General features: G+C 39.9%; 1 protein-coding gene and 1 pseudogene across 3 annotated transcripts; one reads left to right on the forward strand and one right to left on the reverse strand.

Annotated features, from left to right (window-relative positions):
- Positions 1 to 51: 51 nt before the first annotated feature.
- KRT10 (keratin 10) lies at positions 52 to 4489 on the reverse strand. 3 transcript variants are annotated; one of them, XM_039476502.2, is made up of 8 exons: positions 3854 to 4489; positions 2942 to 3024; positions 2425 to 2581; positions 2176 to 2337; positions 1961 to 2086; positions 1419 to 1636; positions 718 to 1058; positions 52 to 438 (listed from the first exon to the last, which is right to left on the reverse strand). In XM_039476502.2, the coding sequence occupies exons 1-8, from the start codon at positions 4445 to 4447 to the stop codon at positions 332 to 334; spliced, it is 1788 nt and encodes a 595-aa protein (XP_039332436.2). In that variant the 5' UTR covers positions 4448 to 4489; the 3' UTR covers positions 52 to 331. The 3 variants fall into 3 exon arrangements, with proteins under 3 accessions (XP_039332436.2, XP_074244808.1, XP_039332437.2); XM_074388707.1 differs by having other exon boundaries at positions 265 to 438; positions 771 to 1058; XM_039476503.2 differs by having other exon boundaries at positions 265 to 438; positions 738 to 1058; positions 3854 to 4488.
- On the forward strand, positions 1019 to 27774 carry LOC120366822 (uncharacterized protein KRT10-AS1-like; annotated as a pseudogene).
- The last annotated feature ends 35 nt before the right edge of the window (positions 27775 to 27809 follow it).

Below are 27809 nucleotides of genomic sequence, written 5' to 3' on the forward strand. Positions count from 1 at the left end.
TTTTAAATAATATTTTGTACTGAAGTAAAGATAAAGTCTGACAAATTTGGATAGTTTGCATCAGTAAGAAAGTTTATTGAAATTCAAATTCCTTAGTAAATGAGAACAGAAAGTTTTTTTTTTTTTTTTTTTTTTCATTACAGAACACTTTTTGGTAAAGTAAAAAGAAAAAATACAGAAACCACAAAACACCTTGTAGACACCTTATTTTCCAGGAGTGAACCTGTTTTCAAAAACCATTAAGACAGAAGTATTTTCTTGGAGACTTTGTTTTCCATGCATCTGCATATAATGGTCTGTGTGAAGGGAGATTCCTTCCTCTTGATGCAGCTTAATAGTAGTGTTTCTTGGTTTCTGATTCAACCATGGATGAAAGGACTCTACCGTCAGGTGCCACCTCTTCAATAATTGTCTTGATTAATCTTGTTTTGTTAGTATCTGTGTGAATGATGAAAAAAAAAATTAAACAGTCTGTAGGGGTCCTTAGTAATTAACAAGCAAATATTGTAAAAAGAAGGAAATTTCAACTTTACATTAAGTCCAAAAAATGTTTAAGGTACGACATTTTGATTATGCCATTTTTCAAGGTTGGTGTTAAGAGTAGTTTGTGAACAAATGCAAACGGAACCGTCTCTAATATTTTTAATTTTTTAAAACAGCTCTAGAACTTAAAGCGCAAGAAAACCATCACAGGAAGTTAAAACTAATTCTGATTACCCCAGCTAGTTTCTGCTGACCTTGGTCCCTTAGATGAGGACTCGCCCACCGACCCGGAAGAGGATGACTTGTGTCCTCCGCTGGAGCTTCCGCCGCCGAAGCCACCGCCGGAACCGCCGCCGGAACTGCCGCCGAAGCCGCCGCCGGAACCGCCGCCGGAACTGCCGCCGAAGCCGCCGCCGGCACCGCCGCCGAAGCCGCCGCCGGCACCGCCGCCGGAACTGCCGCCGAAGCCGCCGCCGGAGCTGCTGCCCCCGTAATCGCCGCCGGAGCTGCCGCCCCTGTAACCGCCGCCGGAGCTGCCGCCGCCGTAGCCGCCGCCGCGTCCGCCGCCTCCGGAACTAAAACGGGGTGAGGTCACAGTCGGTTATCTCTAACGTTGGAAAACGGTGGGTAGCGTTCCAGTTTGTCGTTAATTTAGAAAATAAGCAAAACATGTCTTGAGAAAATAAAACCCTGCCAGGTAAACGTTTTACAACCCTGCCAGGTATATCTTTTAAAACCCATCCTTTGAAAACAGAACTCTTAAGAATCATTTTGGGCCAAATTCATGAGAAAGTGAGATTACGGTTGGCTACGCCTTTCACTGTCCCCTCTTCCCTTCCTCTCATTCTCTGGCATCTTCTTGGGGTTTAGAAAAGCCTTGCTATCTGGAATATTGATTAAGTGAAACTGGGATAACTTTTCATTTTAAAATTTACCTTCCCTCTCCTTCTAGCAGGCTGCGGTAGGTTTGGATTTCATTCTCCAGTCGGATCTTAATATCCAGGAGTTGTTGATATTCACTGTTCTGGCACTCGGTTTCAGCTCGAATCTGTTGCAGCTGTTCTTCCAGAGCGGAGATCTGGGCCTGAATCTGTGATAGCTGCACGCAGTAGCGACCTTCTGTTTCTGCCAAGGAGGCTTCCAGGGATTGTTTCTGAAAGGGATTTGTGTGTGTGTGTGGCTTAGCGACGTCCTGGCCATATATGAGAATAGTGACGCTTATTTAATTATTTAATAAGGCGTTATATAGAAGACTTAAGAAAATGAACAGGATTTGTTTTATGTTTAACGGCACCATTTCGGTTTCAGCACTTTTAGAAGCAATGCGAGTCGTACTTTTCCTCCACTAACATAGAGCTTCAGCTTGTTTTCTCTTTCTTACCCCCAGCTCTGCATTTTTCGCTTGCATTGCATATTCTTAGGTGAGCGTGAAACTTTGTATGATAAAGGTGAAGTCATTTCATGAGCGTTAACATACCAGGGCCAGTTGGGACTGTAGTTCTATCTCCAGACCTTGTACAGTACGTCTCAATTCAGTAATCTCAGTTTTATGGCTGGACATCTGTTCAATGTTACTATCAATTTCTGTAGTCAGTTCCTTGCTCTAGAGTATTAAAAACAGGGAAAGAGATGAGAAAATTCTGAAATGATAAAAACCTCCATGAGTTTTCCTGTAAAGGAAGATTAATGTACCTTTTCATTGAACCAGGCTTCAGCATCTTTGCGGTTTTGTTCAGCGAGTTGTTCATACTGGCTTCTCATGTTATTCAGAAGTTGAGTCAGATCGACACCTGGGGCAGCATTCATTTCCACATTCACATCACCAGTGGACACATTTCGAAGGTCTTTCATTTCCTGTTTGAGGAACGGAAAGATTTAATGGCGACACGGTGACCATAATGAACTCTCTTTTGTCTAGGACAGGTATAACTTTTGTGTTACCTCCTCGTGGTTCTTCTTCAGATAGGCCAGCTCTTCAGTCAGGCTCTCAATCTGCATCTCCAGGTCAGCCTTGGTCAGGGTCAGCTCATCCAGCACCCTACGCAGGCCATTGATGTCGGCCTCCACGCTCTGGCGCAGGGCTACCTCGTTCTCATACCTGAAACAAGCATGATATCAATACTGGATATAACCTATATGGGGAGATGTATCTGTGCAGAGACTATTTAAAAAGCAAATACATAGTTAATCTCCTGTCATGGCAATACTTATCATGTACTAGTTCACTTAGGAGTAATAATGGTTTAATGGAAAAAAGCTTAGCAGTTACTTGAAAATGCATTGTCTTCCTTGCCAAAAAGGTAATACTGACATGGAAAATTTCTCAGATAACTCCAATACTATTTAACATTGGGTGAATTCAGGAAAATGTAAACACTATTGTGGACATCCCAAGTCATTGTTAAAGACAACGGATGTATTCGTTGTGATGGTATTATACAGTGATCACTTAACTTACTTCAGCCTGAAGTCATCAGCTGCCAGCCTGGCATTGTCGATCTGAAGCAGGATATTGGCATTATCAGTTGTTAGGTTGAGGATCTGGAGGGAGAGGCACAGTTACGTAAGAAGAAGTCAGATGCAGATGCGGCTTTTATAGTGGCATAGGTGTCTCTGCGGTTTTAGGTTGTTCTCTTACAAAATCTTGGGGATTTAAAAAATTTTAAATATAAAATATTGCAGGCTTACCCTTATACCTAACTTCGAATTATTTCTTCTCTTGAAATTTCTTCACTCTTGTATTTCTGTATGTGAATTATCCCTTTCTGGAAACTGGAATTATATAGCTGTATTCCTGCAAGTGTGCCCTCCTCTTTTAGACTATGTGATTTCCATGTATTTCAGCCACGCTTTGATTGACTCACACCTGTGTTTGTTTAACTCACTATAAATATAAATAAATATACTCTGAACTGGTACACAATAGGTACAATTCAGAAATTCCTTAGAGTTAAGCAGTATCCCATTTTCATACTGGAAAATTCATGTTTCTTGTCATGTTGGTACTGAATATGGCTTGTTATCAGTCTGAATAACATTTTGTTCTGATTCATTTCATGATTTATTTTTCATTTTCTGCATTTGTAAGTGATCTAGCATATTTTAACTGTGGACTCACTGTATGCTCGTTAAAACCTGAAAAGTTCTCGGTAACCTGCCATTCACTAAGACAAGCAGCATACGTGCTGGATGAAGAGTACCATGACCATACTTTCACAGATCTTTATCTTTGATGAGACTGTGTTATTTTTGAAGTAAGGAAGTAACTTAGGTAAACATAGTGAACAGCCACATTGTGCTTAATATAAGATTCATCTGTCTGGATTACATGGATAAGATATTTGAAGCTGGATTTAAAAATATCTCTTACCTGATTTTTAAGGTCATCGATCGTTTTGTAGTATTTGCTGTAGTCACGAGGCTCCCCTTGGCGTGAGTTGCCATGCTTTTCATACCATTCCTTGATTTTGCCTTCGAGCTCATAGTTTGATTCTTCCAGAGCCCGAACTTTGTCCAAGTAGGAAGCCAGGCGGTCATTCAGATTCTGCATGGTTACTTTTTCATTTCCAGAGAGAAGGCCACCATCTCCTCCAAATCCACCACCAAAGCCTCCTCCAAAGCCTCCTCCAAAGCCACCTCCACCAAAGCTGCCCCCACTGAAGCTGCCACCTCCAAAACTGCCTCCTCCATAACCCCCCCCGAAGCTACTTGCATAGCCTCCACCAAAGCTACTTCCACCAAAACCTCCTGACATTCCATAGCCACTTGATGAGCCCCCCAGGCAGCCTCCAGAGCTCATACGGCTAAAAGAGCCACCACTGAACCCCCCTGAGCTAAATCCTCCACCAAGGGAGCCTTTGCTGCTCGAAATTCTGAAGGATGATCCTCCTCCTCCTCCTCCTCCTCCTCTTCCTCCCTGGATATGGGAAGAGTAGTGCTTGCTTGAGCTGGATCGAAAAGACATGGTGATGCTGTTTAGCCAAGGGAGTGCCTGCTACCAAGGACAGTGACAGCCTTTATATCTTGAGGGGTGTGTTACACATGTGTTAGAGTTTGCTTACTTGCATGGTTTTCTTTTTGCCAACCTAGCATCTTTGGCTTATGATTGCATAAATTATCTTCAGTAATAACCAATCCCAGTATGTACAGTTTTGAATTTGCCCTAAGAATAAACAGGAGGTTTGCTATGTTGAAATTGAAAATGGGTGGAGATCAGATGAGCATGTTTTATTATGCTTTTTACCTGTTGAACATTGAGCAACTGTTAAGATCCATTTTTCTCAGCACTGATTCAGGTTGCATAGAATGTTTGCAAAGCTTGGAAAAAAGAAGAGTTTTGGCTACAAAATTATAGTTAAAATAAGATTTTTCAAATTCATGTTTTGAACAGTTTCAATTGGAACAACAAATATCATAAAGTCTGCCAGGATCATGCGATAAAATAAGGATCTATCCCAGCACTTTGGGAGGCCGAGGCGGGTGGATCATGAGGTCAAGAGATCGAGACCATCCTGGCCAGCATGGTGAAACCCCGTCTCTACTAAAAAATATAAAAATTAGCTGGGCTTGGTGGCGCGTGCCTGTAGTCCCAGCTACTCGGGAGGCTGAGGCAGGAGAATTGCTTGAACCCGGGTAGCAGAGGTTGCAGCAAGCCGAGATTGTGCCACTGCACTCCAGCCTGGCATCTGGCGACAAAGCAACACTGTGTCTACCAAAAAAAAAAAAAAAAAAAAAGGATCTGGTCGACAACTGTAGAGCGTGAAAAAGAAAAAAATTCTAAAAATTTAACTAGCCTCAATAGTTGTCACACATAAAACATTAAAGCCATAAAACCACTATTTAGGAGATTGTGTTTTTAGGGGATCTTATAATTTATTTGGCAAATGAGAGTATATTGATATTTTGCCTAAGAAAGTGGAAATAATGATTATAGAATTTTTAAATTAACGATGGCATTATTTTTAACATTAAAAAAATCCGAAATCATGAAGTTATCCTGGATTATTTTGCACTTTTAAACTCAAAGTTTCTATGAAGACCATAATGCAGAAAATCTGCATAATTTTCTTAGCACAGAATCTGAAGAACTAACTTGTAGTACTTTATACTAAATTCTGATAGAGTGAAAGAGGAGAATTTGGATATGTTAGTTTTGCAAGTAAAAATTTGCTTGCAAAAATGTAAATCTGTATCAGAGAATGATACTTGCACCAAAAATTATGAGCTAGACTGTGCACCTGTGTTCCCAAGCTAGGTTCAGTTTCTCAATAAAAACAACACATTTTCTTGAATACACTGTGTATAGAATTTGGTATAGCAGTTTGTCTAGTGAAGTAAATTGGGATTTGGTGCATTGTATAAGATTATGTCTACCCGTAGGCGATGGCATTGCTGTTGTTTGGATGTATATATGTATGCATACATGTTTTACAATTATGTAGTGCTATTTGTGATACTGTGATTTTAAAATTTCTAGAACCAGCTGTTGAGATAGGAATGGTGGTTATTACAGAGGTGATGATTTTTCCTGAAGACATATGACAGGTGGTTGAACTGCAATTAGAAGCTTGGTCTTTTAACTCCTTGCTTCTTTCCTACTGTACCAATGCGTACATATATCATCTGTTCTGGTGGATTTGGTTTAATGGAACTGAATGACTCTAATTCTTACCATAAACTTCTCTAAATGGAGAAAAAACAAAACAAAAAGGACTTGGAATCATGAAAATATTGAAAGGCTAATGATCGGCACACACTCTTCTTTTAGTAATTGTTTTTCAAATTAAATTTATACCTGCACATTTTAGTTTATGAAAACCACATAAATGGTTTTTGCAGGAAAGGGGAATGTGGTTGGGAGCATTAATCAAATGTTAATTGTTAAGGTGGAGGTTACTATCCAGCAAATCCCAACTCTTCCAACTTGTTAGCACATGCAAGTGGGGCAGTAGTTAAAAGAAAAAATGAAACTCAACCATGGAAATTGATTCTTGATGAAGATAACATACAGTTAAATAAGGCTATGATAAGTGAGGATAGAAAAAGAGATTCCAATAACTTCAGAGAGGATGTTGAAACCTTGATATTAATGAAAGCTTTTTGCAAAGAAACATTTTAATTAAATTTTGATTGATTTTACCTATACTTAGCACAAGTTTTAGATCTTAATATTACCAATTTTGCTTTATTATTAGCCTATAATTCCTCCAGTGGAAAATTTAAAAATCTGAATCCCCTTTCAGTTAGTTAACAAGTGGTATGAAGAGTTCTCTGTTACAATCATACTAAACCAAAGAAAATGTGAAAGGAAATCTTTGCATAAAAGTACAGGAGAACAAATACATGTATGGAGGGCCTTCTAATACTGTAACATTTAATTTAAGCTACCTTTACTATTATTACCAAAGATTACTTATTAACTTGTATACTGTAGAAATTGATTTGTCTTTATTCATGCTGTCATTTGTTGAAATCAGCCTTTGGCATGAGGTAAAATTAAGAGGTGTCACATAATAATTCTACAGCTAAATTAGATGTACATTTATGATTCCAGTCTTGGCACCGTTTACACTTGATTGCTGTAATCCACTGCAACTGTAATTTTATTGTGCTCGATTTTTGTTGTGTCTCTATGTGCATTGGTAGGTAGTTAAAAGATAAAAAAATGAATGAGATACAGCTCCTGTCCTTAAAGATCTTGCCAGTAGTTACAATCTAATTGAGGAGACATAACATGTACCATCAGCTTAAGTGCTATGTGCTATGTAAATGAAAATGATGGTGGGGCTTGGATGCGTGGGGATGAGGAGTTAACATTTATTCAACATCTGCTATGATCTGGAGGGTTTTCTTTAATCCTCCCCCAGATTCTCTAAGATAGGTATTATTTAATAGCTGAAAAACCTAAGTCTTTAAAAGTTTTAGGAATTTGCCAGAGTATATATGTATATATTTATCTATCAGCAGTATCTTTGTGCTGACATATAGCCTGGTTTTGAATCAAGAGATACAGTTACAAAGGTGCTAGTTTTCCTGACACTAGACTGGCACTCTTAAGACTAATGAGCAAGGAGTCATGTTGGAATGGGGCCACCTGACAAAGGTTCATGGTGGAGTTGAAATTTAAGCTGAGTCTTTTAAGGATGGGTAGGATTTCTCATGTGTGCAGTAGCATAGAGTATACTGTTGTGGGAAGTCAGGACTGTGAAAATGCCAAGCGGGTGGAGATACTGAGTGACCAGTTTGGCTGGAGTAGGTCATCTATATATATTAATTTATTCATGCCTTCAGCAGGTTTTATTGAACACCTGCAATATGGGTTGGGGAATGCATAGGTGACCAAGATATAGTTCCTGCCCTTCAAGGAGTTTACAGTCTACTTGGAGAGGCAAACAAACATACCCACAAATCAGAGATTCTAATATACGGTAATCTGGGCTACAGTTGAGCAATGTTCAGGGTTCCGAGGGATTGCAGAGAGGGCTTCTAACAGTCTGGTGAGTGAGTGAGAAAGAGAGAGAGAATGTGTGTGTGTGTGTGTGTGTGTGTGTATGTGGTGTGAGTGCACAATGAGAGAATAGTGAAGTAAAGTTTGGGATTGAAGATGAGTTTGGTTTAAGACGTGAATTTGAGGTAATACCAGGATATTCATGAAACATTCTTTTTTTTTTTTTTTTATTGCACTTTAGGTTCTGGCGTACATGTGCAGAACATGCAGGATTGTTGCATAGGTACATACATGGCAATGTGGTTTACTGCCTCCATCCCTGTCACCTATATCTGGCATTTCTTTAAGCAATTATGGGACTGCAGTTAAGGAGAGGGTTCAGAATAGCAGACTTTCTGAACTCTCTCAGAAAGGGGGTAGTTAGGATCCCTAAGGGAAGGAATTTAGAGAGAAATATACAGAAGGTCTAATTTTGAACTTTTGGAGTCACTTTAGGGCCTGAGAAGAAGTAGAGCTAGAGAATAATCCTGAGAAGAAGGACATCTAGGACCAGGGAACAGGGGAAAGAGGATGGTTGAAGCCAAGGGAGAAGAGAACACGGGTGAGGTGATCACCTGAGAGGCCAATGAAAAGGTGAATTGAGGAAAGCAATTTGGAACCATTGGCATCCTTCCAGAGGACAGTCTTAATTGAGTAGACCTGAGGTAATTCATGAGGTATACGCAATATTGGAATTGATGACTTTGCTCGTGGTATTTTTTTTTCATGTTGTCCAGTTTATCAATTTCTTCTTTAATAGCATCTGAACTTTGAGTCGTGGTATAGGAGCTGTTTGCATGGGGTTAGTTTGGCTGGAGCTCTGGAAGCGTGTTGTGGATTCAGATTTGTTGCCAGCCTGACTTGTCTCACTGTTGGGATTGGGATCCTTTTTATTATTTTGCTTCAAGTAAAGTCCTCTTTGAAAGTTTCTAGCTGAAGATTCTATTTGCAAGTTTCTCTTTCTGACTGAGCAATTGAGATATACGTAATTTAAGTAGCTGCAGAAGGACAAATCTGGTAATGCAGGTTATATCTCAAGATGGCAAGGTTGATCTAAATATTTAGATTTTTCTATTATTTATCACATGAAGTTTGAGAGTCAGGCATTTTCTTTTTGACTGGTATGTGACTGTGCAAATTGCTTAATATGCTTTTGTGGTTACTACCTGTAGAGTCGAAGCAAAGTAGAAAATTGTATCATTATTTGATAGATTTGGTACCCTCTTCTCAGATAGCTGAGTAATTAGAGCTAATGTATCAACTGATAAAGTTTGTGTCTTCTCATTCGCTAACTTCTAAAATTCAGGCATCTTAAACCTACAGACACTCCTGTATCACGTGATTTTTCTGAAACTACTGTGATGGAAACCACAAAAATATGGAAACTACTTGAAGGCTTTTGAGGGTAGTGTAGCAGAGTAAGTGGGTGGGTCCTGGGGTCAGACTGCTGGGGTTACAATCCAGGCTCCACCACTTACTGTGAGGTTTCATCTCAATTTCCTCCTCTCTAAAGTAGGGATTATAATTTTTCTTACACTATGGAGTTGTAGTAGGAGTCAAATGAGTTAATAAATATAAAGCATTTAGAACAATGATTTGCATGCATAGAATATAATGAATATACTTTTGTTGTTATTACTGTTTTATGATCTCTGTTTCTCATAGGCTAACCCACTGTCCAACCCACAGGATGCTTTCAGAATAGGAAGGAATGAAAGGATAGGGTGAGAAGTTAGAAAATGGCTCCTGAGGAGGAGAAAGTGGCTGGAAGGGAAAGTGGGGTAGGGAAAAGGTGTTCAGTTTGATAACTTCGTCACATGTTTTTCTTTGAGTGACATATCAAACTTTAAACTTCTCACTTTATCTCCTACATCCACCAAGGCACTAATTTTGTCACCTTTTCTTTGTCATGGCTGAGGCATTTGTAGCCCCACTGCAACTGCCCTAATCTAGGCTTTCACCTTCTCACGAAGATGACTTCACAGTTTCTGAAGTGGTTTTCTTGACTCAGCACTGTCAGTTAAGAGATCTGTTCACTGTGGCAAGACTGATGTTCTTGAAACAGTATTGTCATCACTTCATCCACATACTCAGACCTCTTGTGGATGGATTAAGTCTTTTCCGTAACCTTGTCCTACTCTGTCTGTCCAACCTCATGCTGCCTCTGGTGAGTCAAGGTGGGGAGTGGAAGGAGTGCTGCATTCTGTTCATAAAGTAATTATGTGGCCCTGGGCAAGACACTCAGCTTTCTGTGTCTCAGTTTACTACCCTGTAAAATGTGGATAGTAATATTAAATATTAAAATATGGATAATGATAATAATCCATGATTCAGTGAAAAAATGTGTATTAGCATCTCCTTTAAAAATCCTTTAATTACTTAATCTGTTAAGCAGGTCTTTCTTCTCACTCTTGGGTAAGATACTCTGCTTTGTTCCATTTTAAGGCCCGTGTTTGTTGCTCTTGGCTTAGAATGCCTGTCTTCTACTTGACTGCTTATTCAAGTTATTCGACCTCAACTCCAGACTCTGACTTAAATGCCATCTCCTTCACGAGACTTCTTACCATTAGTCTGTGGTTCATGGCTGTCCCTTTCTTCTCATTTCCTATGTTGAACAACCTGTGTTTTGTAACTTGTTATAATATTCTGGGCTCCTTATTAGTGTTCCCAGTGCGATATGACATTTAAGCTCCTTTAGAGAAGGGAGTGTGCCTGTGCTCTTGCTGCACCCAGTGCTCATTGTTCTCTGAATGTTTTCATATTGCCTCAGTGCCTTTCCCCACTTTCTTTGCCTTTGTTTTTCCCTCTAAACTCTTGGCCTGTATGTTTTGGCAATAGTGCAAGTTAAAAATTTAAAGGCTGGTTAAAGGCAACTAATTTAATTTTGCTTTAAAGGAAATAATGATACCTTTTGATATAAGAATGTGTAAGAATGATAAGAAAGCCAAGATTCTGCATAGGAATTTTTAAATCTCTTAAAGTATATAAATATGTAGTCCTTAGAATGGAAATATACTATATACGTATATATATTAAGAAAACATTTTGGCCCTCACTCTTTCCTCTTCATTAAAGATCACCTTTTTTTTTTTTTTTGTCTTGGATCTATTGAGATTATCTTGATAATAGTAACCTGCTAAAATATATCTGTGGTTTTATTCTAAAATTGGAATTTTTTTCATGCATCACATCAAATTAAGCAGCTTCTGCATAGCAAAGAATCAACAAAGTAAAGAGACAACTCACAGAATGAGAGAAAATATTTGCAAATTATCCGTCTGACAAAGGATTAATAACCAGAATATCTAAGGAGCTCAGACAACTCAATAGGAAAAAAAAAATCTAATAATCTGATTTTAAAATGGGCAAAAGATCTGACTAGATATTCAGATCTCAAAAGAAGACATACAGGCTAGGCATGGTGGCTCACACCTCTAATCCCAGCACTTTGGGAGGCTGGGGCAGGAGGACTACTCGAGTCCAGGAATTCAAGACCAAGCTGGGTAACATAGGGAGACCCCATCTCTACAAAAAATAAAAATAAATTAGCTGGGTGTGATGGCATGTGTCTGTAATTCCAGCTACTTGGGAGGCTGCGGTGAGCCATGCTCATGCCACTGTACTCCAACCTGGGTAACAGAGTGATCTCAAAAAAAAAAAAAAAACAAAAAAAAAACAAAAAAAGCAAAAACAAAAAAACATGTAATGGCAAACAGGTATATTAAAATGGGGGTCAACATCATATATCATCAGAGAAATGACTCAAATTCTCATTGCAATTGAATATAATAATTATTAGAGTCACAATAATTTGTTGTACATCTTACCCCAGTTAAAGTGGCTTTTGTCTAAAAGAAAGGCAATAATGGAGCTGGTGAGGATGTGGAGAAAAGGGAACCCCCTCGTACACTGTGGTTGGGAATGTAAATTAGCTTAGCTACTATGAGAACAGTATGAAGGTTCCTCAAAAAGCTAAAAGTAGAACCACTGTATGATCCAGCAGTCCCACTGCTAGATATATACCCCAAAGCATGGAAATCAATATATCAGTGAGATATCTGCACCTCCTGTTTTTTTGCAATACTATTCACAATAGCCAAGATTTGGAAGCAACCTAAGTATCCATCAATAGATGGACTGATAAAGAAAATATGGTACATATACACAATGGAGTACTATTCAGCCATAAAAAAGAGTGAGATCCTGTTATTTGCAACACCTTGGCTGGACTTGGAGGACATTATGTTAAATGCAATAAGCCAGGCACAGAAAGATAAACTTCTCATGTTCTCATTCACTTGTGGGAGCTAAAAATGAAAACAATTGAATTCATAGATGATAAAGAGTAGAAAAATGGTTACCAGAGGCTGGGAATGGTAGTGTGGGGTGAGGGGGCAGGGAAGTGGGGATGGTTAAGGGGTACAAAAATATAATTAGATAGAACAAATACAATCTAGTATTTGATAGCACAACAGGGTGATTATGGTCACCATTATTTATTGTACACTTAATATTATTGGAATGTTTGTAATACAAAGAAATGATAAATGCTTGCCTGGGTATTATTATGCATTGTTGCTTGTATTGAAATATCTCATGTTCCCCCTGAATAATACAGTTAGTATGGATCCATAAAAAATTAAAAATTTTGAATTTTTTTTTATTAGGAGAATTGACAATTCTAGTTGGTTTTCTGGCCAGCTAGCCTATGAGTATGTTGTAATTTAAGGATTAAATATAACATGATTTAGCTTTTAAATTTCATTAGTATGTCCTAGATTTCAGGCAAATAACTTCATTCTGTAGAGACAGTTGCTCACTATGAGTTGGCTGCATTAGGAGGATAATTAATTAATAGAACATAAAATAGAAACATAATATTCCTTTTAGTTTTCATAAAAAATAGTGAATCTGAAAGTACCAAACAAACAAATTTAAAATACTGAAACTGAACATTGTCCAAAATTCAGTGGCTGTTTTCTCCCCCTTATAAATCTAAGAAAATTCCTTTAGGTCCAGTTGTGGTGTTTTAGCCAATTGATCATTTCAAGAATGATTGGATATGAGAGTAAATAACGTTATTATTGGGTATAGCTTCTTAATTTTTACTTAGAGAGTCTGGACAGATCTAAATGGAGTAGAGAAAGTTTTAGACTAGAAATGGTACATACAGAGGCAATATTTACAGCGAAAGCAGTAATCCCCCACTCTAGTGATTTTAAGTGAGTATATGTAATGTGCTTAAATTTAAGGGCAAAAGTCTCAGAGAGTCAAATTAATTTCCTAATTTTAAAGGTTTTTAAAAAATACTTGACCTTACAGCTACTCAAGAGGGTGAAGGGGGAGGATCACCTGAGCGGGAAAGGTCAAGGCTGCATTGAGCTGCGATTGCACCAGTGCACGCCAGCCTGAGTGACAGAGTGAGACCCTGTTTCCCACAAATCCCCCTAAAAGAAAAGAAAGTAGTTAAAATTTAGCATGCCCGAAACTATTCAATAAAGGGACTTTGGTGGGATTTGAACACAGACCCATCTTCAGAGCTTTTAAAAAACATAATGAGTAACTATTTTTTCTTTTTTAAGCATACTGTTTTTGACTTAAGCAATGAATAACTTCTAAAACTCTTTTGAAACGACCTAAGATTGCGTTTTCCACTTATGACTTAGGAAATTAACAAGAACGTAAGGGATTTTAGTTTCTTTTTCAGATGAGACAAGCCTTCCTTATCATTGCTTTTGTGATGAAAAATAGACTGCTTTGAAAAGAAAAAGAACTAATGAGGCAAGATGTCCTGCCCTGGAGGAGATCAGACTTGTAGGCACTGTCTGTTCCCAGGCTAGACTCTGCCCTAACTTCTTGAGGGTCCCTCTGGCTTAGGTTTATGGAGGTTCCTAACTCTTTGGCAGACTAGTTACTAAAATAGCAAATCACAGCAATTAGCTACTGTGCATAATTGAAGCATTAATCCTTTTATAATGGTGGCTTTTTCAGATGGAGCTAACACCCATTATGGAGATTAACCACTTTTCATCAGGGTTTTAACTCTTAAGTCTTGAGGACTACAATGGTGAATACAAGGTGTGTATCTGAATTAATTCAGTTGTAAACTATGACATGGAGGGGTTCTGTTGCTTTGAAAGTTTCCAACTTGTATACATTCAAAAGCTATTACACTTTTTGGTGTCTCTCCAGATATTTTCCATATTGACAATTTTGGTTGAAATGTAGAGCTAGAATTTTCTAGTCTAAAGCTTGGATATAAATGAGTGCATATTTACAGAGCTATCAGATGTTACATTATTTTTGTTTCTTGGCATCTGGAATATAAATACTAAATTTGGTCTAGTTAGAATTTCCTGCCTCCCTCCGTCCCCTGCTTGCTTCCTTCTCAAAACTCTCGAAGGATGAAGACCCCACAAGCTATATTGGGGTAACTGTATTCTCACAGTAGTTACTTTCAGTTTCTGTCAAACAAGATTAAAAAGACAAGTATCGCATGTTCTCATTCATATGTGGGAGCTCAAACATCGATCTCATTGAGATAAGAGTGTATTTTAATGGTTACCAGAGAGGCTAGGAGGATAGCAGGGAGGTGGAGGATAAAGAACGGGAGATAGTGAGTGGTTGGTTGATGGGTACAAAATTACAATTAGAAGGAGTAAGATCTAGTGTTCAGTAGTACAGTAGAGTGACTACAGTTAACAGTAATTCTCTGTATATTTTAAATAACTAGAGGAGTGCAATTAGAATGTTCCTAACACAATGAAATAAGTGTTTGAGGTGATGGATAGATATCTCCGTTATCCTAATTTGATCATTACACATCATATGCTTGTATCAAAATATCACATGGACCTCGTGTATATGTATAACTATCATGTATCCATAAAATTTCCAAAAAAATTAAAAGAGAAAATGAAAACAAAAGTAAAAAGATGATTCATCAAATATTGCAATGTAGAAAAATAGTGCAAAATAGCATAAACTAGTACCACATAGAACTTTATTTGTAATTTTAAAGAAACCATCGTAAGTATATGTAATCTTGGTATTGTGTCTTTCCCTCTTACCCTACTATTTCTCTATCGTTTAAAATTAAAGAGTTGCTTTTAAATTTTACAGGGCAAACTGTGGAGACACAAAATGTTTTGAGGTATCTGTGACCAGGCACGCATGCCACAGGTGAATATACCACTGGACTTCAAAGCAACGCATTGTAACTTTTTTGGTGTGTGAATATACCATTGGACTTCAAAGCAACACTTTGTAACTTTTTTTTTTTTTCATTTTACAACAGATTCATTTTATTTTCATCACCATGGGGCATACCCTGTTGTTGAGTTCTCTGGGTCACACCTCTGGAGATTTCTAAGATGTATCCAAGTCTCTGGGCTTGCCCTGAAATTACTGGCTGCTCAGGGAGATAGTTGAGATGGTTGCTTCCCGATACTTTGTTGCTCCAGCTGCAGCTCCTTCTGATGGAGTTCCTCCTTAGCTGGTTGACCTGTTCTCTTCCTCAGGTGTTTTTAAAGCCTTAGATTTTTGTGGAGCGTTTTTCTTCCTGGCTCTCCCTTGGGTTGCTTTTCTTTTCTTCACCACCTTGGGATTCTTCTTCGCCACCTTGGGACTCTTCTTCGTGGTATTGGACGTCGTTTCAGAGGAGGACTCTTCTTCCTTGTCCCCTTGGTGTTGGTTAGTGATTGCTCTTCCACTGCTGGACCGGAGGCTCTCAGTTTTCTGTTCATCTTCAGCAAGTCAGTGTCTCTGAAGGGGCTCACGTTGCAGCATCTTACCAGAGGCCACTGGGCCTGGAGTTCCAGTTCCAGTGTCTGGAGAGTCCAGCTCAGCTCAGCAATCTCTGAGCTGGCACTCGTCAGCAGAAGCCGATGCCTGCCCATCGGTTCTCTACTCAGGTGTTAGAGTGGAAGAAAAATAAATACAAATACTTACAGTAGTTTTCATGAGCTCTGCTTAATATTGGGGTTTTTTTTTTTTTTTTTTTTTTGGTGGTGATAGGTTTACCTTTCATTAAACCAGGCCTTAGCCTTTCTGTGGCTTTGTTCTGGCAAAGCCTCATATTACCCTCTGTCTGGTTCAGCAGGACAGTCAAGGTCTACACCTAAGGCTGTTTGTTTTCTACATTTACCTCAACATAAGATACCTTATTATTGTCCTCCTTCATCTCCTGATCCAAAGTAAAATAAAATGCCACAGGTTACCTGATCTTGCATCTGGAAGATGATTATTTAAAGAAATTAAACATTTAAAACTGAAAATGTAGTTTAGAAATATTTTTTAATGTTTTAAAAAAATTATAGGAGACAATAGTGTTACTAGATTTAATACAATACAGAATGCCAATTAAATTTGAATTTCAAATAAACATTGACTACTTAATTTTGGTATAACTATTCCATGCAATATTTGGGACATATTTGTTATATTACTTCATTGTTTATCTGAAATTATAATTTAAATGGAGAGTCCTGTATTTTATCTGGCAACCCTATTATAAAAATATTCAGGGTAAATATAAAGAAATAATATTTAAAATTTTTAATTTTAAATAATACTAAAAATATTTTAATGCAAGTAATTTATTTGATTTTCACTGTCACCCTGAGGGGTACGTTTTGCCTTACAGTCTGTGTTACTTTACCTGTGTTTTATGAAAGGAATTGTCTCTTATAATGATAGCCACCACCACCACATCTTTACAAGTATTGACATACTGAAACTTTACATTCATTTTGTGTAGTTCCCACCTCTTCATGATTGTTTCTGAGGTAATTCACCTTCTCCATCTCCATTTGCAAGTCTAGGTTAGTCTTGTTCAAAGTCAACTCATCCAAGACACTTCGTGGCCCCTTGCTATCAGCCTCAACACACTGATAAAGGACAGCTTTACTTTGGTATCTGAACAGTGCCCTCTTAGAAGAATCAATACAGCTTAGACGGAGGTCTCCTCATCCAGTGGTAACAGAACATCTCATATACTGGAGCTTATAGAGCACAGCACTGGGGTGTAAAGACATGGGTTCAGTTTGCACCTCTGCCATGTTCAGCTGTCATTTTTGGCAAATTACTTCTCTGAACCTTAGTTTTCTCATCATAAAAATGGGAATATTACAGGGTTTTTTTTTTTTTTTTGAGACCAAGTCTCACTCTTTCACCCAGCTAGAGTACAGTGGCATGATCTTGGCTCACTGTAATCTCTGCCTCCCAGGTTCAAGTGTTCCTCCTACTTCAGCCTCCTGAGTAGCTAGGATTACAAGTGTGCCCCCACCATGCCTGGCTAATTTTTGTATTTTTAATAGAGATGGGGTTTTACCATGTTGGTCAGGCTGGTCTCGAACTCCTGACCCCGAGTGATCCACCTGCCTCGGCTTCCCAAAGTGTTGAGATTACAGGCGTGAGCCACCGCGCCCAGCTAAAATGGGAATACTGTGAGAATTAAGCGAGTTAATGTACAAAAGTACTTAGCACAGCCTCAATGTTCAGTAAATGGTAGGAATAACTTTATTACCATTATGAAAGAGTGAAAATCTCTCCCCTGCTCTTTGACAAGGAAAGGAAGCAAGTTCCTTTGCAAGTACAGGGGAATGCACCTTTGTTTTACAAGGGCTATGTCTCCCTAGTTAAAAAAAAAAAATTCAAGTACAGTAAGGGGCACCTCCTGCATTTCTATAAAAACCAAGTCTCTCACCTATGGATTGGAGAGTCATACACCATACATGAGATTTTAAATTGCTAGCCTGGGAGTTTTCAGATTGCCAGCCTATGGCCACTATTGTAATTTAAACATAAGAGATTATTTTATGTTGAGGTGTTTAATATGAAATAATGATACTGTAAATTTTATAGTAACTGATTGTTTAAAGTGAATCGGGGTGTGTGTGTGTGTGTGTGTGTGTGTGTGTGTGTGTGTGTATCAGTTCTTTTCATGGTTTCTGACTTACTTGAGCTTGAAGTCATCCACAGCCTGGAATTGTGGATCTAATGCAGAATGTTGGCATTTTCCAAAGTAGCATTTGTTACCTTCAAGGGAGGAAGAGGAACCATATAATTCAACAAAATATGTTGGTTGCCATTAGGTCCAGATTATTTACTCCATGGATTTCAATAATTAAAAATTTGTCAATCATAATTATATTTGTGTTAGGGATGGTGGCTCATGCCTGTAGTCCCAGCACTTTTGAGTAGCTGAGGATGGAGGATCACTTGAGTCCAGGAGTTCGAGATCAGCCTAAACAACATAGTGAGACCCCATTTCTACAGAAAATAAATTAGCTGGGAATGATGGCCTATATCTGTAGTTCCAGCTACTTGGGAGGCTGACGTGGGAGGATTGCTCAAGCTGGGGAGGGTGAGGCTGCAGTGAACTGTGATTGTGCCATTATAGTTGAGCCAGGGCAACAGAGTGAGACCCTCTGTAAAAAAAATTGTTTGTATAAATATAAATTAGATGAACAGTAAATTTAAATTTTTCTGGGACCATTACAGAACTTTTCAGCTAAATATATTTTTTAGAGCTTCTGAAATACAGAAGGATAAACGTTTCTCTTTCAAATGAATGTCGAACCATTTCATGTTAATTTTTATGCTTGTTAGACATTTTTCTCAACATTAGATGCGTCGATCAGATACAATTTATGCTTGCCAGGAGAAAGGGTTGTATTTTCTACATTTGAGACAACTTACCTGAGTTTTAAGGTACTTGATAGTGTTGTAATATTTGCTATAGTGTCAAGGTTGACCATCAATTCCTCCCCCCCCCCCCAAATTCTCATGCCATCTTATTAAGTGTAAGTTCAGCACTGGTATTTTCCAGGTAATGTAACTTGTCAAGGTAATAGGCATGGCATTTGTTTAAATTCTGTGTGGTTTTCCTCTCATTACTTGAAAGAAGGCCACCACCATCAGAGCCACCAGAATTTCACAGGCCCGTCTTTGGTCCAGCACTCATGCTGCTCCACCCTGTGCCAGGACCCAGCCTACCCTTAACACCATAAAAGCCACCAGATAACCGCTACCACAGCCCTCTGCGCTGTCTTCAGCCCCCTACAATGACATTAACTTCTCCCTGAGGCTTAACAGACCCACAGCCACCGTCAGTGCCACTGTGCTGCCACAGCCCAGAGGAACAAGCCGTTGTGTGGAGGTGTGGCAGAGATTGACGGTTAAAGTTTAGCCCCAAAGTCAGTGCACTATGGGGGCCATTGTAAAGCCTCTCTCTCTGTCATCTATCTGTCTGTCTGTCTGTCTGTCTATCTTATCTATCTATCTATCTATCTATCTATCTATCGTTACATAATCTTTAATGAACAATTTTTTTGAAGTATAGGTTTCTTTGGTTAACAATCTTCTCACCTCTTAGTGATTGATGAGCCATATTTGCTCAAGTGCTATTTCATCAGGTTGTTAGGGACAGATAAGAAAACTGTGAGCAGGAAAAACAGAGAAGACCACCATTTCATGACTGTCTTTCGAATTACGATGAGTGACTATTTTTTGAAACACTGCAGGCATTCCTCTTAACGGAGATCCTTTCTTTCATTCTGACCCTATAGTCTAAACATTCCCATGCTCTTGCTCAGTTTGCATCTATTTTCCCATGAAACCTTCCAAGCTTACCTCAGGGCCCTTTCCAAGGAGTCTGACTAGTGCATAGTGCTGTAGAGTTAAATCGATCTTTGAGTCCTAGCTTCTTGTTTCTCAGCTTGGACAAAGTTACTTATCTTCTCTGAATCTCAGTTTTTTCATCTGTACAGATTACGAAAGAATTTGGAGTATTAGTGAGAAACAAGTAATAGCGTCTGGCACATACTAGGCTCTCAATGAATGCCTGTTCTTTCCCTTCTTCTCTCCCTGGTCCCCACTCTAGCCCAAAGCAGTCTCTAAAACTCATAACCCTAATTATATCACACAGTCATTCAAGAAATATTTATTGAATGCCCAGTATGTACCAGGAAGTCTTATGGGACTATTACGAGCCCTGGTTTTATTCAGTTGTCATACACGTGTCTTGATCAAGGTCCCTCCTACACTCAGTGTCTGAGCACTGATTCTAGATATCCGTACATACCCTAAACTGGACAGAGTTGCCTTTGTACAAAATTAAGAAGTTGGCAAAGTTTTCCATTTGTGTCTATACCTTCTTCCCTTTTTCTTCTCTAGGTTGAAATCTCAGTCTGCACTTCATCTGAAGCCATGGGCTTTCCTGTGCTTTAACTCAGTTTTTCTGTCTAGGGAAAAGACATGATATTGTTCATTTACATTGTAGAAACATAGTAATATTTGCTGTATGCATTCAGGAACCTAGACATTTGAATTCTGAGCTTTTCCTTTAATTATGAAATGAAAGATTATTCCTTGTGATAGAAATTTCAGTTCTTGGTGAGGAGGAGAGAATTTGTTTTGGGCAGAAATCTGCTGAAATTGCACTTTGCCCACTTAAAAGACCGGCCTTAAGCAAAAGTGTGATTTTGTCTTTTTAGAATACATGTGGGGGAGTAGACTGAAAAGAAGGTGCATGATTCTCTCTTTTACCCCTCCTTACTCTGTACACAGATGTCTTCCAGCTCCTGTGCCCACGTCTGAGTTCTGTTCTTGGAGTTCCTTCTGAATTTCTGAAAGTTGCCTCTTCAGACTTCCTTATGTGAATTATTCCTCTTATTTCCCAGTCTCTCCTAAGAATCCAAAATGTCTGCGAGTGGAAGCTCTGTGCCAGCTCATTCCCTTTGCTATGATCTCCATCTCCTACACTGCACCCTGTCCCCACAGCAAAGAGATTGTTCTGTCTTCTCTGCGTCAGCCTCCTATGGCCCTAAAGACCCATGATTTTGTTACACTTAGGTGCACAGTATGGAGAGGAGGACAGTTATGCATGATTAAGGAATCATTCTCTCCCCTAAGAGAATGAGGGGAGAAGAGCATGGAGAGATAGTGGAGTCTCAGCTTTCATCAGGGTTTCAAGAGGAGACACTGATTATTGGGAAGTTAGATTCAGAACAGTTTTCTTTTTAGTATTGGTGTGTGTATTTCTATAGCAGGAAGAAGAGAATTAAACTTGGCATGTATCAGGAAAAATCTGTCAACAAGAACATGAATACAGGTACTTGAGAACTAATAAAATGAGAAAAGAGAAACTAGATATTGTAAACCTGTAGTTAATTCAACATACATGTATTGAGTGCTGACCCTATAAAGCTGTTTGCCTTTCCATATTCTCTTTCCACCTTTCTCCATTCTGCTCTCTGCACCAGGAAGATAATCTTGCCCTCTGGCTTTCATTATGTTTGCCCAGTGGGGACCCCAGCGGAGGGAGGGAGGAGAATGAGTTTGGGGGATTTATTCCCCCTGCCACCTCTGCAGCTTGGTTGGATTCTTTTATTGAACACCACAGCTTTTGTCGAGATGGCCCTTTCTGTGACTTTACCTTTCTAGTTACTTTTCTTTGTTCTTTAGGCATGGGGGTGACACTAGCTACCCCTGATGGTTTTCCTGCACCAAATCCACACCTTTATCAATAGTTCTTTTCTTAAATTTGCCTCGACTTATCCTAATTTGAATGTGCCAGTTGTTTCCTGCATGGCCCCTACTGTATGATAGGTCTTGTATTGAGTCTTTACTCTCAAGGAGGTTAATAGGAAAATGAATAATTGCAACACCATGAAATAAGGGTTAATACTTGCTTATCAAAGTGTAGAATCCAGACCACACATTATTCACATTTCTTTCTTAAGACTTAGCATAGTGCCAGGTATAGAGCAGGTGCCTACCAATGTGGAAAGGTAGAGGTGTGTGTACCGGGTGGGGACGAATGAAGGATGGAGTTGAGAAACTTCCAGGAAGGCCCAGGTGGCTTCATAGTTTAATTACGTTGGTTAGAAACAGACTGTTGGCACCAAACAAGAAGAGAATTTACTAGAAGGATATCATTGGCTTCTAGAATCAATGGAAGGTAGGATATAAGAATTGGAGGGCAAGGAGAAGCTGGGGTGCTTTGGAGGGCTAGTTTACACAAACCACAGCAAGTCACACAATTGATATGATCTCCAGTGTGTGTTCCCACACATTGGTCTCCTGCTCAAATTTCAGTGTCCCGATTGGCTAAGTCTAAGTGGTGGGAGGGGCTGCTATCTCCTCATACTGCACACACTAGGACTGCACACCCCCTTTCAGGGGCTTCTCCTGAAGGGACAGCAGCTACTTTCTGCTTCATATGGTTTTTATTACTTAGTCGAGATGCTAACATGTTCATGACCTTGGGCAAATGGTTTAACACAGATAGATGTATATCTTAATAGTTTAGATGAAAAGAACTGACTTCTGAGACAAGTCTTGATCATCTTTTTTTCTTTCATGATCAAGTAATGTTAATTTTATGCCCTACATATTGCATCTTTTGCTGATACCAAATCTTTAATGGTTTAAAATGTGGGTCTAGGCCAGGTGCAGTGGCTCACACCTATAATCCCAGCACTTTAGGAGGCTGAGGCAGGTGTATCACTTGAGGTCAGGAGTTCAAGACCAGCTTGGCCAACATGGTGAAACCCCATCTCTACTAAAAATACAAAAAATTAGCTGGGTGTGGTGGCGGACACCTGTAATCCCAGCCACTTGGGTGGCTGAGGCAAGAGAATTGCTTGAACCCTGGAGATGGAGGTTGCAGTGAGATGAGATTGCACCATTGCACTCCAGCCTGGGTGACCAAGCAAGGCTCTGTCTCAAAAAAAAAAAAAAAAAAAAGATGGATCTATAGAATCTTTACATTTTAGAGCTGGAAAGGATCATGGAGATAATTTCCAATGCCTCATTCTAAAGAAGAGTAAAATTTAAAAATGGTGGATGTGACTTGTCTAAGACCACTTCTTAACCAAGGAATGGAATTTTTTGTTTCTGTTTGATGTAGTCCTTGTGATTGTGTTGGTGTTTAGGCTGTGTCAGAAGTAGAGTGAGGCCAGTAGACTACGACCCTCAAGTCGGCATGGCAGTTGCCTTTTGGCCTTTTGGTCAGACATGTTGATGCCCTCAGAAGAGATTCGCCCCCGAAGGTCCCTCCTTTCTTTATCCCTTCTGGGAAAGGATATGGAGCTTTCTATCATAGGAAAAGGAAAGCTGGCTGGAAAAGGACATCGCCTTCTTTCTGTAACCACATTACTCTGTATGTGCCTTTATTATTCTAATTATCACATTTACCTTCGGGAAGTTTCACAAATCATGTGCAACATAACACTCCCACCCAGAGATTCAGAAATCATTCCCTCCTTTGCCAAGCACCACTGCAAATAAATTGTTACTATTGGGAATATTTTGTGTCCTTGAGCTGCTTTAGGAAAAAAAACATATTGAGAACCACTGATAAGTAACTCCATATTGCAATCTTCAGATTGCTTTTGAGTAGGGGAGAGACTCAAGAAAAGCATTGCTGCAGGAAGATTAGCCTGTTGGAAGCATTCTGATTGGTTTGGGAGAGACTGGGAGGAAGAGAACCAGTTAGGAGAACGTTAGTGTCTAGATATGCCATCACGGACACAGAAAGAGCCAATTGAAAGAGTGATAATTATTATTTGATTATTGATTGGTTATTGAGGTGGTCAAGACCAAGAAAGTGGCAGAATAGGAAAGCCAGGAGAAAGAGTGGTTTACAAGTGCAGATATAGAATTGGAAATGATGGTTGTACATTCTCATGGTCAGCCTTTTGCTTCCATTTCTTTAACATGTGTTGGCACAGGCTTCACAGGGCAGACAACACTCCTAGATGTATATTGTTAGCTGTTTAGAAACTTTCTTCCAATCCTCTCAGAAAACCTGTTCACTGCTGCAGGTAAGGTAGGAGGAAAGAGAATATCTCAGGTGGGATCGGGTTAATAAGCTAGGAGGATATCTAGTTCTCTGTGGCAGCCTTATCTGTTGGAATTACAGAAACCAGCTCACCTCTCTTCTCCTTGTCTCCTCATTAGATGAAAGGAAAGATTATGGGGGCAGTGGGTGGGAAGAGTAGTTGTTACAGGGGTTAACAGAGTTAAGTAACAGTGATGATGAGCTCTTCCCCTGAAGAGCCAAGGCTGTGTGCCAAGGTGGGGCTGCTTGTGCTCAGTGTGAGAGAGGGTGTTTCCCCTGTCTCTGGGGGAGGAGTAGAAGAACCAGTACCTGCTGGGGTTTCCATCCCTGCATCTGGATCTTTGTTTTGCTGCCCTCGCCCTCTCTGCCACACCACTCTTCCTCCCGCCGCCAGCTATCCTGTGTTCTGAAGTTGCTGCCTGGTACCCCAAAGCCATATGCCAGTTTCGTTTGTCCTCCTTTGACTTGCTCCATTTCTCTGTTTTCTCCACTTTCCCTACTGAGGCTTCTCAGCCTGCCGTGGGAATAGGTATTAGGAAGATAACCATCTGGTGAGTCTAATTCAGTCTAAGGTGTGACTTACTGACTGACTGCCAAAGGTGGGTAGGGTTGGAAAGGCATTCACTGAAGCTGTTTACATTTAAAAAAACAGAAGTGTCAGTGCAGTGGTAAGAATGGGAAGATAGTTATAGATATGGTGGCATTTGACTTGGCTGTTTGCAGGTTGATGATGGAGGGCCTCTGAGATGGCAGGAGGTTTCTAGTTTTGAACTTTGGGGAATGCTATTGACTGATATGTAAATGCAAAGGAGGAGAAGTGTTTGTAGGAAAGGTAACACATCTAAGTGGAATACTTAGATAACAATCCAAGTGGAATCTCAGGCACTGTGGTGGTACAGATTTGGAAGAAAAGATTTTTCTGTACTCTTCCAATTAATACAACTCGAGTGTAAAATTAGCTGTAGCAAGAAAGGCACCTTGTCTCTAGGCCTCTTTTCCTCACCTTCTGGAGGGAAGGGGCAGTACCTTGGCTCTGATTGTCCCATTTGTTTGTTTTGGTACAATTCACTGAATATGTATTACATGTCATATATTTTCCTGGGGTTCTGAGGATGCAAGGATAGGTAAGATGTGGTCCTTACCTTCAAGGAAGTCATATCTTTTGGGTCAAAGGGTAGCAGACAAGGCACAGATAATTACAAAATGGGATGAAGAGTTTGAAAATACAGATTTATCTAAAGTAGATGAAGCACCAAGAAAGAGAAATCAGTTTCTGGAGGACTTAATGAGATGTCTTTTGCATGATGTCTTAAAGAATGACTTAGAATTCATCGTATGGGGTAAATAAAAACATCTAGGCCGAGGGACCAGCACGTATAAAGGAGACATAAACACGCATGACATATTTGAAGAACTGTGAAAAGTTTGGTTTAGCTGGTACATCAAGTTTATGCGAGCAAGTGCCAAGAAATCAGACTGGAAAATAGGTTTGGACCACAAGAGAAAAGATCTTTAATGCCATTCTAAGGAATTTGGACTTGATCCCTTAGTCATGGAGTGGACCATTGAAAGCTGCTAAATAGGGGAGGAACATGACCTTAATTTTTAGAAAGACAACTTTGTTGACAGTGTACTAGATGGATTGGAGGGAAACTGGACGACGGGAGACGAGATGGGAGAATTTGCAAGAGTTTGGGGAGGGTAAGAAACAAAGAAAATTTCACAAAAGTGTCAGTGCAGTAGTAAGAATGGGAAGATAGTAATAGGTACAGTGCCATTTGACTTGGCTGTTTGCAGGTTGATGATGGAGGGCGTCTGAGATGACAAGAGGTTTCTAGTTTTGAACTTCAGGGAATGCTATTGACTGATACGTGAATGCAAGGCGGAAGCAGTGTTTGTAGGAAAGATAACAAATTTAGAGAAAGGAAGATTGAACCTGAGGTACCTATCAACATTCAGGCGGTTATTCCATACACAGCTGCAGTGTGGGTCTGAAATGAGGAGAGAAATTGTGGCTAGATTTGGAAGTTACTGGCAAAGAGAAACCATGAACTACATGAGATTTCCCAGGGAGAATGAGTAAAGATGGGGACGACGGATAAAACCTTGAGGAGCTGCAACATTTAATGATAATCAGAAGGGCTTGAGAGATAACACTGAAAGAGAAAAGGGAGATCCAGGAGAAGGAAGTTCAAGAAAGCCAGTGGAGACCAGGCACGATGGCTCACACCTGTAATTCCAGCACTTTGGGAAGGCAAGGTGGGCGGATCACGAGGTCAGGAGTTTGAGACCAGCCTGGCCAATATGGTGAAACCCTGTTTCTACTAAGAAAAAATTACAAAAAGTAGCCAGGCATGGTGGCACGCGCCTGTAGTCCCAGCTACTCAGGAGACTGAGGCAGGAGAATTGCTTGAACCTGGGAGGCGGAGGTTGCAGTGAGCCGAGATTGCGCCACTACACTCCAGCCTGGGCGACAGAGTGAGACTCTGTCTCAGAAAAAAAAAAAAAAAAAAAAAAAAAAGCCAGTGGAGAGGAGAATTTTGAGAAGATAGATGGGATGGCCAGCTGTGTTGAAGATGACAGGTATGAATAGAACTGCAAAGTTCCTTTGCAGTCTGGCTGTTTGTTCTGAAAAGATCCTAGAAATACTGTTGTCCTTTGAGAATAGTGAATAAATTCTCTCAAAGCTACCAGTTACAGTTAATACACATTCTCAGTCTTTATAGTTTAAGGACCATATAATATGACCAATTTTGCAATTAAAAGAAATATTGAAATTGAAATAATTTAGGAGAGCGCTGAAGGCCAAAATTTATTTATATTGAGGTGGCAGTTGAAGCCTTTAGAATAACTGGATTTTATAAGAGGGAGAGCAGAAGATTAAAGATGAATGGTGAGGAAACCCTCAAAGTTAGACTTAGCACTGAGGGAAAGTACCCAGTGAAGGAAGTGAATAGGAGTGATCTGGAAGTCCGGAAAAAAACTCAGGCAACCAAGCATGGATCGTAGCATGCTGTGATTCACCTGGTAGGGTTTCCAGAGGAGGTTCTTCCAGGTCTTGAGTTTCAGATTCTGCATAGAGACCAGGGAGAATGAGGACTAGAAATAAACGTCTATGATAGTGTCGCAAGATCCTTGGAGATACGGGTGCAAGAATTTTCCGGACAATGTGGGGGCACAGAAACCAGACTGTCTGCCATTAGGGAAGGGAGAAGGTGGAGATGGAATGAAGCCGTCTATGTCTTGCACTGCTGCAGCACACACCGCGAGCATAAAAGAAAAAAGAATGGTGTGGAGCTAAGCGAGGGTGGCGCAAAGACAAAATGGTTGGGTGCAGAACTTACTGGGAAACAAAAGCAAGTAGAACCTTGTAGCTCTTTAGAGGCATTTCACAAATGTTTCCTCTGATAAAGAAAGAAAAAAAGAGGGCTGGGTGCAGTGGCTCACACCTGTAATCCCAGCCCTTTGGGAGGCTGAGGTGGGCGGATCACCTGAGGCTGGAAGTTTGAGACCAGCTGGCCAACATGGAGAAACCCTGTCTCTACTGAAAATACAAAAAAATTAGCTGGGCAAACTGGGGCATGCCTGTAGTCCCAGCTACTCGGGAGGCTGAGACAGGAGAATCGCTTGAACCCAGTAGGCGGAGGTTGCAGAGAGCCAAGATCGCGCCACTGTACTCCAGCCTGGCTATAGAGTGAGACTCCATCTCATAAAAAATAATAGAAATAAAATAAAAAATATAAAATTAGCTGGGCGTGGTAGCGCTGGCCTGTGATCCCAGCTGCTCGGGAGGCTGAGGCAGGAGAATCTCTTGAATCTGGGAGGTGGAGGTTGTGGCAAGCCAAGTTCACGCCATTGCACACTCCACTCTGGACAACAAGAACAAGACTCTATCTCAAAAAAAAAAAAAAAAAAAAGAAAGAAAGAAAGAGAAAGAAAAAGTAAAAGGAAAAGAGAACACTCAGGGAACCAGTAAGCCAGATAGCACAGGTA

This window comes from Saimiri boliviensis, chromosome 17, assembly GCF_048565385.1.
Source record: "Saimiri boliviensis isolate mSaiBol1 chromosome 17, mSaiBol1.pri, whole genome shotgun sequence".
Taxonomy (NCBI): domain Eukaryota; kingdom Metazoa; phylum Chordata; class Mammalia; order Primates; family Cebidae; genus Saimiri; species Saimiri boliviensis.